This window comes from Colletotrichum destructivum, chromosome 8 (assembly GCF_034447905.1).
Source record: "Colletotrichum destructivum chromosome 8, complete sequence".
NCBI classification, from domain to species: domain Eukaryota; kingdom Fungi; phylum Ascomycota; class Sordariomycetes; order Glomerellales; family Glomerellaceae; genus Colletotrichum; species Colletotrichum destructivum.
This window is the reverse complement of record NC_085903.1, coordinates 2,257,294-2,274,710: the sequence shown is the minus strand read 5'-3', so window position 1 is coordinate 2,274,710 and position 17,417 is coordinate 2,257,294. Positions and strand designations below refer to the sequence as shown.

At 55.2% G+C, this 17,417-nt stretch overlaps 4 protein-coding genes across 4 annotated transcripts; 3 read left to right on the top strand and 1 right to left on the bottom strand.

The window, feature by feature from the left end:
- Positions 1–4,602: 4,602 nt before the first annotated feature.
- CDEST_12557 (Putative major facilitator superfamily, MFS transporter superfamily) lies at positions 4,603–6,741 on the top strand. The gene is made up of 4 exons (XM_062928713.1): positions 4,603–4,864; positions 4,943–5,213; positions 5,293–5,635; positions 5,722–6,741. Exons 1-4 carry the CDS (start codon positions 4,623–4,625, stop codon positions 6,651–6,653), a joined length of 1,788 nt encoding a protein of 595 aa, XP_062784764.1. The 5' UTR covers positions 4,603–4,622; the 3' UTR covers positions 6,654–6,741.
- Positions 6,742–7,279: 538 nt separating this feature from the next.
- Positions 7,280–9,486, top strand: CDEST_12556 (Putative NAD(P)-binding domain superfamily). Its single transcript, XM_062928712.1, has 3 exons — positions 7,280–7,484; positions 7,574–8,086; positions 8,143–9,486. The coding sequence occupies exons 1-3, from the start codon at positions 7,452–7,454 to the stop codon at positions 9,061–9,063; spliced, it is 1,467 nt and encodes a 488-aa protein (XP_062784763.1). The 5' UTR covers positions 7,280–7,451; the 3' UTR covers positions 9,064–9,486.
- A 598-nt stretch (positions 9,487–10,084) lies between these two features.
- CDEST_12555 (Putative vacuolar protein sorting-associated protein) lies at positions 10,085–13,233 on the bottom strand. Its single transcript, XM_062928711.1, has 3 exons — positions 13,089–13,233; positions 11,247–13,039; positions 10,085–11,194 (listed from the first exon to the last, which is right to left on the bottom strand). Exons 1-3 carry the CDS (start codon positions 13,129–13,131, stop codon positions 10,535–10,537), a joined length of 2,496 nt encoding a protein of 831 aa, XP_062784762.1. The 5' UTR covers positions 13,132–13,233; the 3' UTR covers positions 10,085–10,534.
- A 1,498-nt stretch (positions 13,234–14,731) lies between these two features.
- CDEST_12554 (uncharacterized protein) lies at positions 14,732–15,655 on the top strand (the record flags this gene model as incomplete). The annotated part of the gene is made up of 1 exon (XM_062928710.1): positions 14,732–15,655. The coding sequence occupies exon 1, from the start codon at positions 15,344–15,346 to the stop codon at positions 15,653–15,655; it is 312 nt and encodes a 103-aa protein (XP_062784761.1). The 5' UTR covers positions 14,732–15,343.
- Positions 15,656–17,417: the final 1,762 nt, after the last annotated feature.

Genomic DNA, 17,417 nt, shown 5'->3' with positions numbered 1-17,417 from the left:
TCCCTCGATACTTCCAAGGGTAACATGCTTTTTTTTTTTTTTTTGGCATGTCAAGGTTTATTAGGTGTTTGAAGAGGGTTTATTTTGGCTACATTTTGAAGTGAGCATCTGGAAAAAAAAAATTTTTGGATTTTGTTTTTGAGGCTTGAGATGTCAGGGTGTGAGCATGCAATCGACAACTGAGAGACAGGGGTGCGTGGGGGGCCGATGGGGGTGGTTATGTGTCTGTGATGTGGGATATGGGACTAATCCACTTTTGGACTACGTATCAAAGGTACGTACCGGAAGACATCATCGGGAAGGGGAGGTTGGGAAAGGGGGCCCCCCTGGCGGTTGAATGCCCATCCCTTTTGTGTAACGGGTATGAGGACTCCTGAGTAAGGGATTCATCCTTTTGTTCTTTTCCCCTTACGCTCGGAGAGATATGAGGGAACAATGTGCTGTGTTCTCCTCTTCTCGGTGTGTCTTACAAAGGGGGGGGGGGGGGGCCGACTGAGAAAGGTATGGAAGGGGAAACGGGAGGGGATATACGATGGTTGGGTATGGCCGGGAGGAGGACAAATGGCTTGATCGTGAGCCTGAGAGGGCATTGTGAGATATAACGCAGGGTTTGTGTTGTTTGTGTTTTATTGTATAGATGATTCGGTGGTCTTCGGTGCATTGTCCCACGGGACCTGCGGCTTGCTGGTCCCTAAGGGGACGACGGCATGGGTACCGCATTGACGGCCGTCATGCGGCTGGAGGCGCCCATCTGTCTGGCTAAGCTGGCCTGGAGGGGGCGGGCATCGTGAAGCGCGTGGCCCTGCTTGTCGCATTCGAGAAGCATGGAGGGTCTTTATGGTGTGGCTATGGGGTTTTGCAAGAGAGAGATAAATGGGAAAGAAAAGGAACAACGAATGGATGAGTCACGGTTTGATAGGGTCGGACGGCCTCGCGGTTCTGGGGACGACCTTGTTACCTATGGAATGACAGTTGGGATGGTGGACTGTGCGGTGAGGGACGGGGATCTTTCTCTGGGGACCGTTGGAAAAAGGCTTTGACAATAAGACGCGCGGGAGATGGGTTGATGGATGGAGGCAATCGTTCATCCGATCTTGTTGGGTTTGTAGTCATGCTGGGTATAGCCAGCCAGCCATGTGAGTGTGTGCGTGAGATGAAATGCTCAGATGGTCATGTCAGAAAAGGGGCAAGGTTTGACTGAATCGTCCATCACACTCACTCGCATGAGACGTCAGTCAGCAAGAGGAAAACCGGGAACAAACCCCTTCGTTAAAGAACTGGCGAGAGTGGGATATCGCGGCCTAAGGGCGGCTTTTACTGGTGCGGATGATTGAGTCGCTCCGCGATCTCTCGTCTTCCTCCCTTCTATGTCTCCGGCCGAGAGCCATCGCAGGAAAACCGTTTCGACTAATGAACCGGGGATTCCGTTCACTCTGTTACATACCGGCCTTGCATCTGTAGAGCATACCATGCATTATCGCGTTGTGTTGCCGACCTCGACCGCTGGACCCGCTCTGGTGTCTCAACAGTCGACTCATCGGCCTTTACTAGACAGACCGTTGTGTGCCTGGATGGCACGATGACAGCGTGTGCATATGATATGATCTAGGGTCTCTGAATAAGACAGTCAGATGAAGGCTACTTCTGTTCTTGTTCGAGGAGAAAGTGGAGAGGAGCCTGAAGCTGGTTATGCGGCTCCTTGGGGACTCAAGCGTGGCGTCTTCCGGGATCGGACGCCAGGGCTCTCGTCGATGGGAGGCAACTCTCTCTTGGAAGGGCCGCTCTGTTAACTACTTGGGGATTCCACCGGCGGATGCCTCGTTTGGTCTGCCTCTCTTGCTGTGCCTCCCCCGAACCCCCGAATCAGCCACTTATCGTGAGGCCTCTTACGAATGCTCCGGGTCTTGATGGCGAGAGCGTCTTTATCTTATAACCACTGATGTGTCCCCGTTCTGGGTCTTACGACGGCCGTTTGAAGCGAATGCCTCCAGAGCATGGTACGTGTTTGAGTCTCACTCTCGCTTCCACCATCGTTCCCGGCTCTCGCCTCCAGTCCCCATCCAGTTGCCTACCGCGAGCTGGGCAGTCACCATGTTCAGGAACCCCCAACAAGAGAGACGAGATCTCCAGAAACCAGAAATTCGGTCTCGGGTCTACCTCCCCACGAACTGATGGCAGAACCGGAAGAGGAGACAGCAGCATCGTGCTAAACGGACTCGCAGAACATTCTCTTCGGGAACATCCAGTCCCTTCGGGGAAGACTTGAGTTGGGCTCTCGCTCATGCAGAGCGATTAAACCCTCAGTGAGGCACCGCGAACCTGCCGTGCCAGAAGCTGCGGCTTCTGATCACCAGGTACGACAGATACCCAATGCCTCCCAGATATTCGATTTGCAAATGGCTCGTAAGCAGACTTCGTCGAGCGAGTGAATCCAACACGTTGCTTGGTATTGAACGCTGATCCCGCCAGCGAGGGTTTGCGTGCCGCGTTCGCAGTGGATGACACAGTAAATCATGTAATCTGCTCATCCCTTCAAGGGCATGAGGATTCAGTTCGGCATAAATAATACAACTATTCTGGTTACGTCGCCTGCGTTACAGACAACAATCTCAACCCAGACAGATCCCATTCGACGTCAGCCGCGACGTAAGGGGGCGGGAGTTGCTTCTCACCAACGAAAATGAAGCCGTTTTTCTTCCACATCCCTACTAACCAAGTTTCAACAGGACGCCTGTCTTTTTCCACCTCGAAAATTCGAACAGGACATCATATGGCTTCCATTGTTGTGAAACTTTACAGTTTGTTTGAAGACACAATAAGTACTGCGTTGTGGGCGTGATCTGTCACACACGGTATCTACTTCCCAAACACTAGAACGACTTAACTTGCGGAAAGTTGAGCAAGAAGAGACACCAGGCGGCCTAGCATGCCGTTCAGATGGGAGAAGATGAGAATGTGAAGGAACATATCTTTTCCAATAAGAAATCCCATAGTTCCACTTAACGACAATCACGCTAGGGAGGCGAACGTGCTGACAACGGAAATATATGGAACGACGAGACGGTTCTGCCATTGGTTTAACCCCGACACTACAGGTTTTTTCTTCTTCTTTCGGGTTTTCCGCCTCATAAAACTTGGAGAGAATGCGATGATGGCGACAGTAGTGTGATATGAGTTGCTTCGGGTACCGGGGCCGAGGTTATCCAGGGAACATGGACGCAGATGACTGAACCCAACTGACGTTACTTGACCAAAATCATGGTCCGGGCCGGGGACCTTCAGAGTGACCGAATTCTACATGGTGACCAGAGACGATTTCTTTGTCTTTTTCAATTTGGCTGGTTCTTCCCCCCCTATCCATCAAGACCGCTGTAGTCTCGAAGCACTTCTGCCACTGAGTCTGGGGAGAGAGGCATTATCCGAAACTTGCCTTGAGCTGGTATAACTACTTGTCAACATGGGGAGATCTTTAACCCGTGTTCAGGATCTTAAATCCCAGGAGCCGCTTTTCGGGCCTAGTACGTAAAACATTATCCACTGGGAAAAATTCACTGGCTGCCTGTTGCAGGCCACTGTCCTCGCGCGTAGTCTCACCCGCATTATTCCGCTTCGTCGGCAGAGTGCATTTCGTCAAGAATCCACACGCCCAAAAAAGACTCGACCTTGCCCATAACTCTCCCGGACTCTCGTCAGCTGATCTTGTGATATTGGTCTTATTATCAAACCATCGTCGAAATGCCAGCCAAGCACCTACGTTGACTTGGAAGCACGGCCGTTGGCAGCTCCGTAGGGCTGCGGCCATGGAGACATCCCATTGCCCTCTACCGTCCTACCAAACTCGTTGAACATTCCCCAGGCCGTCCCTCCTTGGAAACGTGTTGGGCTCAAGTGTCGAGACTGGTCTCTCATTGTGACCACCCACTCTACGGAGCCATGAAACGGATAGCACGCCGAAAACGCGAGAGTAAAAAAAAAGTCTGATGCCTCCCTCCACCACCCTCGAAACCCCGTCGCCAATACCCCGAGACGCCATCCCCCTTGTGTGATAGCGCCGCGGGCCGCAAAGCCAAGTTCGGCCAAGTCTGTAAGCCGGCCCATCTAATCTAATCAATCAGACCAGCCCCCGCCCCCTTCACTGCCCATTTCACTTGGAAAGGTCGGTCGGCAACCCGGCACCATGAGCTTGAGACTCAACTCAGGAGGGTCTCATAGAATCCTTCACAAAAGTCCCCAAGGGCAGGCCCCTCCTCTGACGCCTGGGTAGCCGCTTCCCGACTTCTTGGCCCCTCCGGTGCCGTTGCCAAGACGCGGCCGATTTCGGTGTCCTTTTTTTGCCGTTCCCTCACACCAACGGGATTCAGGTGGCGTCGTCTCATCGGATCGTAAAATCGGGTGATAGGCCACCTTGCGCGTGGGTCCGAAGGGAAATCCTTCGGCCGCTAGGATCGTGACGGCAAGGTTGGCGAGGTTGCCAGTGTCCACCCGATAGTGCGGCGTGAAAGATATATTCTGCCGAGGGACGTCTTTGACTATAAGCAATGCCGCCCGTCGTCAGTAGACCCGTTGCGTGAGCCCGTAGCCATCCCCCTTCTCGCTCTCTGCCCCATTCAGCAACGCTCGCCATGACAGCGATGACCCAGCTCCGAGAGGTCCTCGGCCGCAAGCAGGCCCAGGGCGAAGACGTCCCCGCCGCCGTGGCCGTAGTCCCGGAGACGAACGACGACAAGGAGCTCGGCAACGCCTCCGAAGACCTGAAGGCAATGCAGGAGCAGCAGCCCAGTGACGAGGTCCAGCACGGCGTCAAGCTGGCGCAAGCCTTGACTCTTACGTGGAACAAGAACTCGCTGGTTGCTATATTCATCTTGTGAGGACATATGCTACTCATCATAACACCGTGCCCCTGACGAGTGTGCCGTGACTAACGTGGGTTTCTCAATTGCAGCATGTGGTTCCTGTACCTCACGAACGGATTCCAGAGCTCGGTCCTCTACAGCCTGACGCCGTACGCCGCCAGCGACTTCGAGTCGCACTCGCTTCTCCCCGTCATCGACATCGTGTCCAGCGCCATGACGGCCTCGGTGTATATCCCGCTGGCCAAGATCCTCGACCTCTGGGGCCGAGCCGAGGGGTTCCTGCTCATGGTGCTCTTCGCGACCTTGGGCATGATCCTGCTGGCCGCCAGCCAGAATCTCGCCACGTACTGCGCCGCAACGGTAAGACCGCTCGCCAAAACGCTCCAAAGACTACAGAGAGGCAGGAAAAAAGCGCATCGTACTGACTTGCCGTGGGTAGGTCTTCTGGCAGGTCGGCTGGTCAGGCCTCACCTACAGCATCGACGTCATCACGGCCGACTCGACGCGGCTCAAGAACCGGGGCCTGGCGTTCGCCTTCACCTCGTCCCCTTACATGATCACGGCGTTCGCAGGACCAAAGGCGGCCGAGGGGTTTCTGAACAACATCAGCTGGCGGTGGGGGTTCGGGTGCTTCTCCATCGTGCTGCCCATTGTGGCCGTGCCCATGTACGGCATCTTGAAGTGGAACATCCGCAAGGCCAAGAAGAAGGGCACCCTCATCCGCGGGTCCAGCGGCCGAAGCTTTGTCGAGAACGTGCGGTGGGGGCTGGTTGAGTTTGACGGTATGTGTTCTTGGAGAAGCACTCACTATCCTGGAAGCCCAGTTTCTGGCCCCGGCTCAACACAACGCTGATCAACCTTGCGGTAGTCCTCGGAGTCGTCTTGTTTGCCTGCGGCCTAGTCACCTTTCTCCTCCCTTTCTCCCTCGCCAGCACGGCGCCAAACGGATGGAAATCGGCATATGTTATTGCTATGATCATCACTGGCTTCGTTGTGCTCGCGCTCTTCCTCCTCAACGAGCTCTTCCTGGCACCTAAGCCCTTCTTCAAGTTCGAGTTTTTCGCCGACCGCACCGTGATGGGCGCCTGTCTCCTCGATATAACGTACCAGGTTGCATACTACTGCTGGAACAGCTACTTCACTTCGTTCCTGCAGGTCGTCAACGGCCTGTCCGTCTCCAACGCGGGCTACGTCAGCAACACCTTCGACGTGGTCTCGGGCGTGCTTCTATTCATCGTCGGGTTCTCTATTTCCAAGACGGGGCGATTCCGCTGGCTCTTGCTGGTCGGCGTGCCGTTGTACACCTTCGGGCAGGGCCTGATGATCTACTTCCGCCAACCCGGCCAGAACATCGGTTACCTCATCATGTGCCAGATATTCACGTCCATCGGCGGGAGCGTCTTCATCCTCTGCATGCAGGTCGCCATCCTTGCGGCCGTCGACCATCAGCACGTCGCCGCCGCCCTTGCAGTCCTCAGCGTCTGCGGCAATATTGGCGGGTCCGTGGGTAATACTATCTCCGCGACCATATGGACAAACACGTTTGAGAAGGCGCTCGAGAGGAACCTACCCGAGGCGGCGCTGGGGAGTCTGGCTGATATTTATTCGGATCTCGACACGCAGCTGGGCTACCCGGTCGGTAGCGCGGAGCGACTTGCGATTCAGCAGGCGTACGGGTATGCGCAGATGAGGATGCTTGCGGCGGGGACCTCCGTCATGGTCTTTGGCTTCATTGCCGTGTTCATGATCAGGAACTTTGACCTGAGGAAGATGAGCCAGACTAAGGGTCTCGTGTTCTGATGACAGTGGATGATGAGTGGGTGATCAGGAAAATGTAGACCCCTGGAGAGATTTAGGGTAGTTAATGATAGAGAGGAAAGAAGAAAATGAGAAAGAGAAAAAAAGAAGAAGTACAAAGAACAAATGCATCACATTAATTCGCTGAAGGCTGGTTTCACGATCCAGCATATCGCAAATTAAGCTCTATGGTGTTTGGTGGCTTCAGGACTCAACCCCCTCTCTGAACTAAACGAGGGCGACTGCAGCGTCAAAGATGGCAGGTTTTACGGGTCGCTGAATACCACGCTTTTTAAAAGGCTCATGTGATTGATGCGCGAAATTACCTAGGCGCACCAAGTAGAAGAGAAGCCAGAGACTTCTTGCGTCAGTAGGTGCACAACATTGTTGACGTTGAGGATTAAAACAAAACAAAAGCTTGGATAACGACTGGACACGGCGATAAGGACGACCAATCGCGGTTGAGCGCCGGATCAAGACCGGGCCCTTCGGCGCAGCGGCAGCCAGTGAAAGTGAAACTCGACCCACAACGGCAGAGGGTTTCCCCACATCTCTTGGGCGGAAAGAGCGACACTGAACAGTGCACTGGCCGCTGAACCCGGCCGCTGACCTTTTTTTCCTGTCGAGACGCGAATCCACTTGTCGCCGACCTCTCTAGACTCTTTCTTACATTACCTTGCTTGCCTCGAGCTACCTTACCTCTGCAAGGCCGGTTCGGTGTTCCCACGTCATATTGAGGAGCTTCAACATCTCCTTGTGCCAGTCATTTCTCTGTATAGTATCTGTCCCAACACCGCAAACATGTCAGCAGACGACCAGCAGTTTCTGGACGTCGTAAGCATCACCGCTCCCCTTGCTTTGCGTTTCATACGCTCGCTTGTGCCCACGAGAGAGCTCGACTGACGCCATCATCTTTTCCACAGTTGTCCTCGCTGCCCAACCACATCCGCCGATACTCGGACGACCTTGCGAATCTCATCAACCCGCACGTAGACAAGGCCGCCCAGGCTGTCAGAGAGACTCTTGCGTCCACAGAATGGCTGCCCGACTCGGTGCGACCGAGTCCTCCCGTTCGCCATGTTCCGATCGAGGTAATTGCTATGAGCCGTTACGAGACGATCCACACTTGGGTAAAAGAGCACAAGCTCCTGACTGGTGCCGTCGTTGCCGTCGTGGGATTCGTCGCCTATCGTTCATACAGGAGTAGCAGGTTCTGTAAGAAGACGCGCCGGGCGAAACGGGCGAGGAACGGCGGACGGCTCGAGGTTGTCGTCATCGCCGGGTCGCCCAGTCTACCCTTGACAAGGTCACTGTCTCTGGACTTTGAGAGGAGAGGCTTCATCGTTTACATTGTGTGCAACGCCGAAGAGGACGAGAGCATGGTGCACAGCTTATCGAGGCCAGACATCCTCCCTCTGACCATTGACACCACGGATGTGAGTACTGCCGCCGACGCCGGTTGCATCGCCTTTCAGCTGACATGTCATTACAGCCTCCCAAAGCCGGCGCAGCCATCGATAGCTTCGCCCAGTACCTCCAGTCACCCCACGCTCCGGCCCCTCGGACAAGACCCAATCACTTGCAGCTGAAATCCGTCATCCTCATCCCCTCGCTCAACTACCAGACGTCACCCATCGCCACCATCCCGCCTTCCAGCTTCGCAGACCTCTTCAACACCCACCTCCTCCACCCCATCCTTACCATCCAGGCTTTCCTGCCGCTCTTAACGACCCGTCTTAGCCCACCCGGAGAGAAGTGGACACCGCCCAAGGTGCTCGTCTTCACACCGTCCATCATCTCCTCCATCAACCCGCCCTTCCATGCCCCCGAAGCGACTGTCTCGTCCGCCCTATCAGCCTTCACCGAGGTCCTGACAGCAGAGCTGCGGCCTCTGGGCATTCCAGTTACCCATATGCAGCTGGGTACTTTCGACTTCACCGGCTTCCAGCCCGCGAAGCACACCCACCCTTCCCAGAGAGGCCTCCTCGAAGGCGGCCCCGGTATCGACGCCGACGCAACCGAGACCTTGATGTGGCCCGAGAATGCCCGCCATGCCTACGGACGCAACTTTGTCATGCAGAGCACCTCGGCCATCTCGGCCGGCCGCATTCGCGGTCTGAAGGGCAGCTCGCTCCGCCACCTGCATAACGCTGTCTTTGACGTCATCGATGGCTCTATCACCAGCGGCACCGTCCGTGTCGGTCTCGGCGCCAGTGTCTATGGCTTTGTCGGTCGTTGGGTACCGCGTGGTCTGGTCTCATGGATGATGGGCATCCGCCGCGTCGACGAGCTATCGGCGTGGCAGACCAGTTCCTACAATGGCTCACTTGACGGCAGTGAGAATGAGGACGGCCAGGACTTTGTCGCGGTGCCGGACGAGAAGCTGGACAGCAACGTGTGGAAGTCGTCATAGAGGGCGTCGCTCCGAGCTGAATATGACGGGGATGAGACGGCCAGGCCGTCCTACGAACCGACGGCGTCGTTCAATGTAACATTCGGATTCCTCGTGGCGCTTGCGTGTCTACAACAGGCGGCCATGACAGCGGCTCTGTAGATAGCCGGATGTTGAACGATGATTGGGATGGCGAGCCCGCAGTCGTGCTGACGGCATGATGTAGATGTGCTTCAAAGGGGAAGACGCCACTCTAGCCACTTTTGAAAACGGCAAAAAAAATACTGCTGGTCAAAGCAGATGATTTGATGACTCTCCACTCGAGGGAAGCGGGATCACGACTTGCTGAGGAGCATAGTTACGATAGTAGCAGTACAGTGCCACATTGTCGTCGAGCCAAGCGGGTTTGCTTAGCCTCTTCAATATGCTGTTCAAATATCCCGACCTAGTTTTCCCATCCACCGTGCTTGCCTGTTGTTTTTATGCCGCGGAGCAGGTCCCGTCTTGCTTCGGAAAGGCCTGGTTCCGAAATGGTCTATCCCAATCCCACGTTGACGAGGCCCTCAGCTCACATCTAACAGACTCCAACGACGCTGCACGAACTGACGCGGGTGGTAGCAAGCCTGCTTGTTTCGAACAGCCCCCCCATAATCCGTAGGAAGCTTTTCAAACTCCATTACGGGGATGGAGCTGCAGGCAAGAAGGCGGGGACACCTCGGCCTCCAGTGCAAACAAATTCTCTCCCGCCACCGAATCATAAGCCATGCAGGGCACGAAAAAACATTCACGACACTCCGCCCAAACCCACTGCGGTGACTGAGGAGCCCACCCCTCCTTACCTACGGACCAACTACATAGGTTCCGGTCCCGCAGAATTATCTTCATCGAAAAAGAGGACGGGTGGCGCAATGGTAGCGCATATCTTTCCGGTCAAGCTCCCGAACAGCGTTTGTAGGAGTCCCTGATAGATAAGGCTGCGGGTTCGAGTCCTGTCTCGTCCGACTTTGCAAATCTTTTTTTTCTTTTCTCTAGTCATCGTCCTTTCTTTCATCCGTGGTCGATGGTGGGTAGGTAAGTAGGTAGGTGGGTGGTAGGCATGCATGCATACATGTTTAGCTACTTTCCTTCTTTTTGGTCTTTTTTTGGTGCTAGGCATTCATTGGCAAGCTTCAAAAGTGGCAGGCAGGTCGCGATTCCCCGCTCCGGAAGCGAAGATACTGTCTGATTGACATGTGCGAATTGGGAGTGGGAAGATGGGTGTGTCTACATAAGTCAATGCCATGACGCCTTGCCATCATCTGCCATCTCTTTATGTCTGATGAGTGACAAAAGTCGCCGTCGAACCATCCATCCGAACTCATCACAGATGTGGTGCAAGCAAGCCAGTTCTCGGTTCGGGCCACGGAGATGGATAGAACGAATAGCCTGGCCTGCCTGTCCCGCCTTGTATCTGGGCTGCCTTCGTCGATTTGACCATAACAAAATCTCAATATCACCGATCAGTGCTCTCATCCCTCTTTCCAAACCTCGCCCCGAACCCTCCGAGATCCCTCCGGAAGAACTTGCCAAAGTTCTTGAGGTTCTCGTTCATGGTCGCCTTCTCCGCTCCCACGATGCCCCCTGGACCTGTCCCCTGCCCCAGGTCCCGGGCCGCGCTGAGAAGCTTCTCGCCCAGAGACGTCGCGTCGAACTTGCTCGGCAGCCCGGGCATCGCGCTACTGGCCGTTGTAAGCGCATTGCTCGCGTTGATGGGTCCTAGGCCGGAGCTGCCGAGCCCCGTTGTCGCCATAAGCGGCGTCAGCAACGGGGACTGTTGCACGAGCTTGTCGCTCAGGTTACCCTCGCGGTGGATGCCAAAGAGCTCTACCAGATGGCCCTGGTCGCCCTTGCGGACGCCCTTGAGGTCAAGGATCTTTCGGAAGTTGGTGTCGGACCGATCGCCAATGTGAATGAGATATGCTTGTACGAGGCCTTCCGGCGGCGACGGGCGAACCTGAAGCGTCTTGAGGAGAGGATCAATGCGGTTCATCGTCTGATTCACTCGCTTGACATAGCTTGCCGGTGCCGTGTGCGTCGTCGCCGCCGAAGCCTTGTTGTGGTAGGACAGAAGGTTCTCGAACGCTTTCGTCAAGACATATTTGTCGAGCAGCATCTGAGAACGGTCAGTGACTGCGAAAGAGACTCGAGAGATGAAGGGGGTATACCTGTTCGGCGCCAACCTCGGACACAGGACGGCACTGGACGATATTGCTGATGTAGGCGTTGACAAGATGGTCCACGAGGTTGTCGCAGAACGCTCTTGCGTATTGCTGCTTGACCACGAGGCCTAGGATTTCCTCGGTCTTGCTGTTTACGGAGGACAGGAGCTCGCCGACGTAAGAGCTCTGGTCTCCCACGCTCTCCATGGTGCTCCAGCCCGTGTTCCGCATCTCGCGCCACGAGCCTTCGCACGCAATCTCGACATTGCGCACCAGAGTCAGCACAGCGGCGCTAGCCACACCAAGGAATGCATCGGCTTGCGACGAAAGGTCGACCTTGCCAACGAGGTCATTGTCGATACGCTTTTTGATGTTTTCCTCCAACTGTGTGGTGTTTGTAGACCAAAAGTCGGCCGTGTTCAAAACCAAAATGACGTCCTGAATCGGTGGTCCCTGGGGCCCTGCCCTTTGGAGAATGTGCAAGAGAACCTGCTGCGCATACTCGTCGAGGTACTTGGCCAAAGTTTTGGAAAGATCCAGCAGTCGGTCGCTGGTGGACAGCTTGGCGCATTGCGACAGGGTGAGTTTGTAGAAGTGGAAAAGCTCAATGGCGGATGAGATGACAGCCTGCGACGAGAACTCCTCGTCTTCCGGAAGCAGAGGCTGGCTGCGGTACTTTGGAATCATGCTGGCGAGTTGCTTGTCTTGTGAATCCACCCATAGGCTCAAGTAAGGCTCAAAGGCGGCAGATATAGAGCCATGGAAGTTGGATGCTCTGTCATCGGAAGAGCTCAAGGTGTCAATGCTGGCACGAGGCTCGTTGGCGAATCGCTTCTCGAGACCGTGCTCAAAGTCCAATGTCTCCTGCAAGCAGCTCAGCAGGAGGTTGACGTCGATCTTCTGCCCATCGGTCCTCCGCATGCTCCTTTCGAGAATGCCCTTGAAGTCATCCCTCGTGCCGTCGCAGAAGGCCATGGCCAATAGCTCATTCGCACGCCAGTGAGGAGGGAAGATTACGGCGTGCTCGTCCTCGTGTGTCTTGAGCATGCGCTTGAACCAGGCATACCTGCGGCCGATATTGTCCAGATTGCCGGCCTCGTCGTTGCCCCTGAAGACCTGGCGGTACTCGCGGAGCTCCGTGTTCACGTACCAGTTCATCAACCTTGTCCGCGCCATATCGCCCAGAGCATCCATGACGAGACAGGCCTCGGCCAGCGTGCCCCTGCGCTGGCCTACCTCTGCCTTGGCGAAGGCGATCTCAAAGTCTTCGCAGACCTGTTCCAACAATTCACGCTGCAGTTCCGAGACCCCTCTGCTCAGAGTGGCGATCTGCTCGATGCTCCTGTAGCTGTTGAAGTGCTTCATAAGCTGTAGCACAGCTTGCAGCAGACCTGCACAGTCCCGGTATTGTCTCGACTTGGCCAGGGCTCTCAGCTGGTCGTATGCCGTCGTCAACATTTGCAGTCGCTTGAGCGCCGTCATGCTCAGCGTCAGGTTCCGCTTCGTGCCATCGAGTCGCTTGATATCAGCCGTCATGGAGGTGATGTTCTGCTCGGTCTGGATTGCTCGAGATCGCACCGTCTCGATCTTGCGGAAAAGCTGGGCCAGCTCGGCTTGCGCGGATTGCATGCGCTCGAGACTGGAGTCGGGCCCGTAGGCCTGGGCGACCTCAAGTTCGGAAATTTCGACGGCCAGGTCATTCTTGTGGGTTTGCAGAGTATCTGATACGCGACTTATGGAGGTGACGGTCGACGGGTGCGAGAAGAGTTGGTTGAGGTGGTCGATGGGGTCGTAGTTGGCTGCCTCAAGTCAGATAGGAGCTGTGCCTGGCGGAACGGGGAATAGTACCGGCATCGATGGATGTATTCCCGCCAAATAATGCCCCGTTCATGTTGGACGACCGTATTGAGTCGGGGCTGTGCCGGTTTTCAGTAGTTTGGAAGCTGCTGATCGTTCGCTTTGCTGCATGTGTAAGATTCCGGAATCGATCAGCATGTCTGGAGGCTCGAGAAGGGAGCTACCTACCGAGATGTCGTCACGTGTCAAGACAGCACGCCAGGGGGGTCCTGCCACGGGATCTACCGATCCAATAGGAATCTGTTCCGAAACTTCTTATCGGCTTCTGGAAGCAGGTGCTTTCCATTTGTTTTTCTGGGCCGTCCCACCTCGAAAAAGTCTGGGGAAGGCCGGACTTTGGATGCAATGTCTCGTCAACCAAACCTTAAGACGACGTTTCCTTTCCATTCTCAACGAGCACGGATGCTTCTTCTCTCTTGCGCGATTGCAAATGAAGCTAGGTGGGATAGAGAGCTGGGCAAAGCCCTGAATGGAACTTCGTCTCCTTCAGCAGTCACCAAGACTATCAGAGAAACTTCAACTTGGCCCTACATATCTGTGTGTTTCAGCGGCATCGAACAATGACATAATGACAGCGACCAGCCCACGTCTTCTTAAGTCACAATATTCTCTCAGCACCCTTCTGGCCAGTGTCTATACGCCTCCCCTGCAAAGTTTGTCATGGGTCGCTGCGCTCCGCGGACGCTCACCGTCATGCCAGCCGAAAGCCAATGCTGCCACCTCGGCGCACCGAGGAAGCGATCATGTATTTCTTTAGTCGCACTCATGACTGCTCAGCAACACAAAATGAAGCAGGAATAAAAGATGAAATCTAGTTTCCGGCTTCCTATTGGCTTCATTTCTGGTGGAGGGCGACTGGGAGCGTATTACTGGATCACAGTACCAGGAACGAAATACAACTGCCGACCTGGTCAAAAGGACGGATGGGCCAACGAATGAGGAAACCTCCCCCGAAGTACATTTTACGATTCGGATCAAAGTCCGGAAGTACGGAATCAATGGCAGTTCTTGGCCGTCAGGAATACATATACCTCTACTCATGATCAGGATTGATCCTGTCGGCTATGCCAAGAGACCATAGCCAACGATGCCGTCAGCTTGTCAAACTTACTGCCACCTCGGCTGCATCAAACACGAACATGACATCTTTGGGGTCTGATCATACATCGGATTTCACCACCTCGCTAAAAACCACTGCAGCCCATCGCCGAGATGGTTTCTCACGCAGCATGCATCATCCACCCACCTCCAAGTCACGCGTGGTAAATAGACCAAGAACACGAGCAGACGAAACACAGTCTCTTCCACGGCCATGTCAGGAGTCACACCCATTAGATGATGAACCCATTACTGACCACCTACCTGGATGTCTTGACTCAAGCCACAGACCTTGAACCGCATATACTAATAGGCCTCTTTGCTTGAAATCCCGGCCGGGACCGATACGGCCTGACAGCTAGCCAGCTAGGATTACTAACATCAGATGACACATGACAGTCGGACACCACCAGGCCCTCCCCGATCCCGTCATGACTCCGTCAGGATTCGTTTCCTGCGCAATCGCAACACCATCTTGGTCAACCAGCAAACATCGCTCTCGCGCCCCCAACCCCCCGAATTCGAATTGGGAGAAGCCCGCACGCCCGGCTCACTTCGGCATTGGCCTGATCCCCGTCCGCCCTGTGACCTCCGATACTTCAAATCCGACCCTCCCATCGTCAGTCCGGCGTTAGATAGACGGCCAGCGATCGATTGCTGCAGCGCAGAGGTTTTTGATCTCCCATTCTTCACACCACACTCCTGTCCTCACCCGCTTTTCCCTCGAACATGTGAGCATAAGCAGAATGCGTCCCTCAGAGTCTGACAGCAACCCGGCTCCGACCAACCCCCTCTTTCCCAAAGGCAACCAACGACAATCTCTCCCCTCCCCCCTGTCCTATAACCCTCCACTCAAGTCACTTGCCCATGTACCCGCTACAGATATGTCGCTTTAAGCACCACCCCTGCCGGGAAATTCTTCAGCAAAGTACATCATCCCCGATAACCGAGTCATGTCATCTGGAAATCCTCCCCCATCTGGCTCCTCGAGACCCTCTCCGTCCCTCTCGCCACGGGAAGCACCGTAGATCCTCCCTCCACCCTGCCCGCACCCGCACCCGCCATCGGCCGGCGGCTGGCGGCCGCCGCCCGACTACGCCCTTCGCCTCACATTTTGTACGTATACCGCACCTCGCCTGCCTGCCGGGATGACCATGCTGCCCACCCGTCTACTCTCCCCTCCCATCTCCACTCCCGCCTCCTGTGCTGACTGCCCACCACCCCCGAGGCAGCGCGGCGCTGTTGATTCTTCAGCGCGGCGTCGCGTCGGAGTCAGAGCCAACGGAGACGATGCATTGCTGCCAGACCAAGCAGGCACCGGCTTTCCCACGTGGGATCGAAACGTACGCACTCAAAGGGCCGCGAAAACCGAGTCAGTGCGCCGCCTCGGCTGTCTGCGCTCGTGCGAATTAGACTGCTTCGAGAAGGTACAAAGGTCCGGGATGACCATCTATCCGTAGGGCAAGGTGAAGCGGTCTCTGGAAGACAAGCCTCCCGAGACCAGGCCGAAGAAAAGTGAGGCGCTGAATCAATGGAGGGAAGAGGCGTCGGCGCCCGATGTTTCTATATCGGGCCCCAAACGCACCGTCTGCACCACGACTCCTCACGCCACCCCTGGGACTAGAGTCCTTTAGTATGGAATGCATTCTCGTCTCGGACGCCCTAACCCTCCAAGAGGCTTGAGGCTTGAGAAGTTGCCCAAACAATAGAACTAACAAGATTCCACGAGACGCTAGACACACCGTCACACGATCAATGCGTCCCGGACACACACACACACACGCCTAGAGTCTTTTTTGGGTCCGCGCTATCGCGCCGACAAAACACCGTAAAGCCTGACCGACACTTTCCACACCTCGGAACGACACGCCGCAACGTCCACGACTAAAGAAATCTCACCTCATCTCACCTCTCATCTCACCTCACATCATCCTCTTTACCGACAACCTCGCCATCGCATTGACACACCGTTCCACCCAAACCTGCCTGTCCCTTACCCCGTGATACCAGCCCACGTGTACAGCACATCCATTCTCGCCGTGTCTCGCCGTGTCTCGCCGTCATCAATCACTAACCTGCCACCTCTTCCGGAAGGAAGAGCGCACACCCCCCTGTCCTGCTGCTACCCATAGTCCTGATCGAGCGTCCCGCAGTGGCTTCCTGCAGACCCCCATCCATCCATCTGCATTCGATGCGAAAGCCTGAAAGCATGCTTGTACGACTCTGAATGACGGTCTCCTTGCAGGCACCCTCATTCAAATTCTCCCAGTCTTACTTCACTAGCATGCAGACGCCGCCAGCCGTCCAGAACCCTTTCCTCCCCAAATCCCTTTCAAGAACAAGGAATAGCCATATTGGGCATAAGAAAGGTCCGAGTGACGAACCGAAGATCCGACTAGTCTGATCGATTACCCCCCCCCCCCCCCCCCCCCCCTTGAATCCAGACCCGATCGACAGACGACATCAGCTCCAATCAGCAAACTCCGGTGCTTCCTCCTTCCACCTTCTTATTCGCCCTCTCACGAATGGATCCAAGGGAAAAGAAAGCACCGAAATCCATGTACAGCATAAATTCCATAGCGTCCTCTTGGCTAATGATTGTTCGGAATGCAACGCCTCACATATGCAGAGCACTGACTCTCCGTCCCCAAATGCCCCTCCCCCCAAAATTCTCTAACAACCATTGAAAGAACCGACACCATTTCGCTCGTCGTGTACATCTACCTGTCCATGCAAGTCACTAAAATAAAAAATAATGAATGAAGAGCCAGTAATCAGTAACACGGGGGCGCGACATAACCCCCCAACCGTGACCCCACCGCGCTCTCCGCCCATCTCTACGCCCTGGGACTAGTAAGACACAAAGAACAAGGAGCACGAAGGCAAGGATGAGGATGAGGATGAGAAGTACATGCCGAATCGGTCGCCTCGCTTGGTTCTTACCAACGCCCCATTGGATGACTTATACGCAGAACCCCCAACCACCCCTCGCAGATAACGAAAGAAAACGAAGAGGGGCGGAGAAGGGGGAGGGGGGTTCAAATCAGTGATGCGGACGAATTCGGGCTGACAGAACAACCCTCCCCAATCGATCGACCTCCAACTTCTTGATTGGGCCGTGTCCCCCGGCCGGCCGTACCAAATCGTTCCGTGTTCCGAATCTCGGAGTGGGCTCCGATCCCCACATCCGGGGGAGAACGTTTCCCACCTTTTTCAATGCAA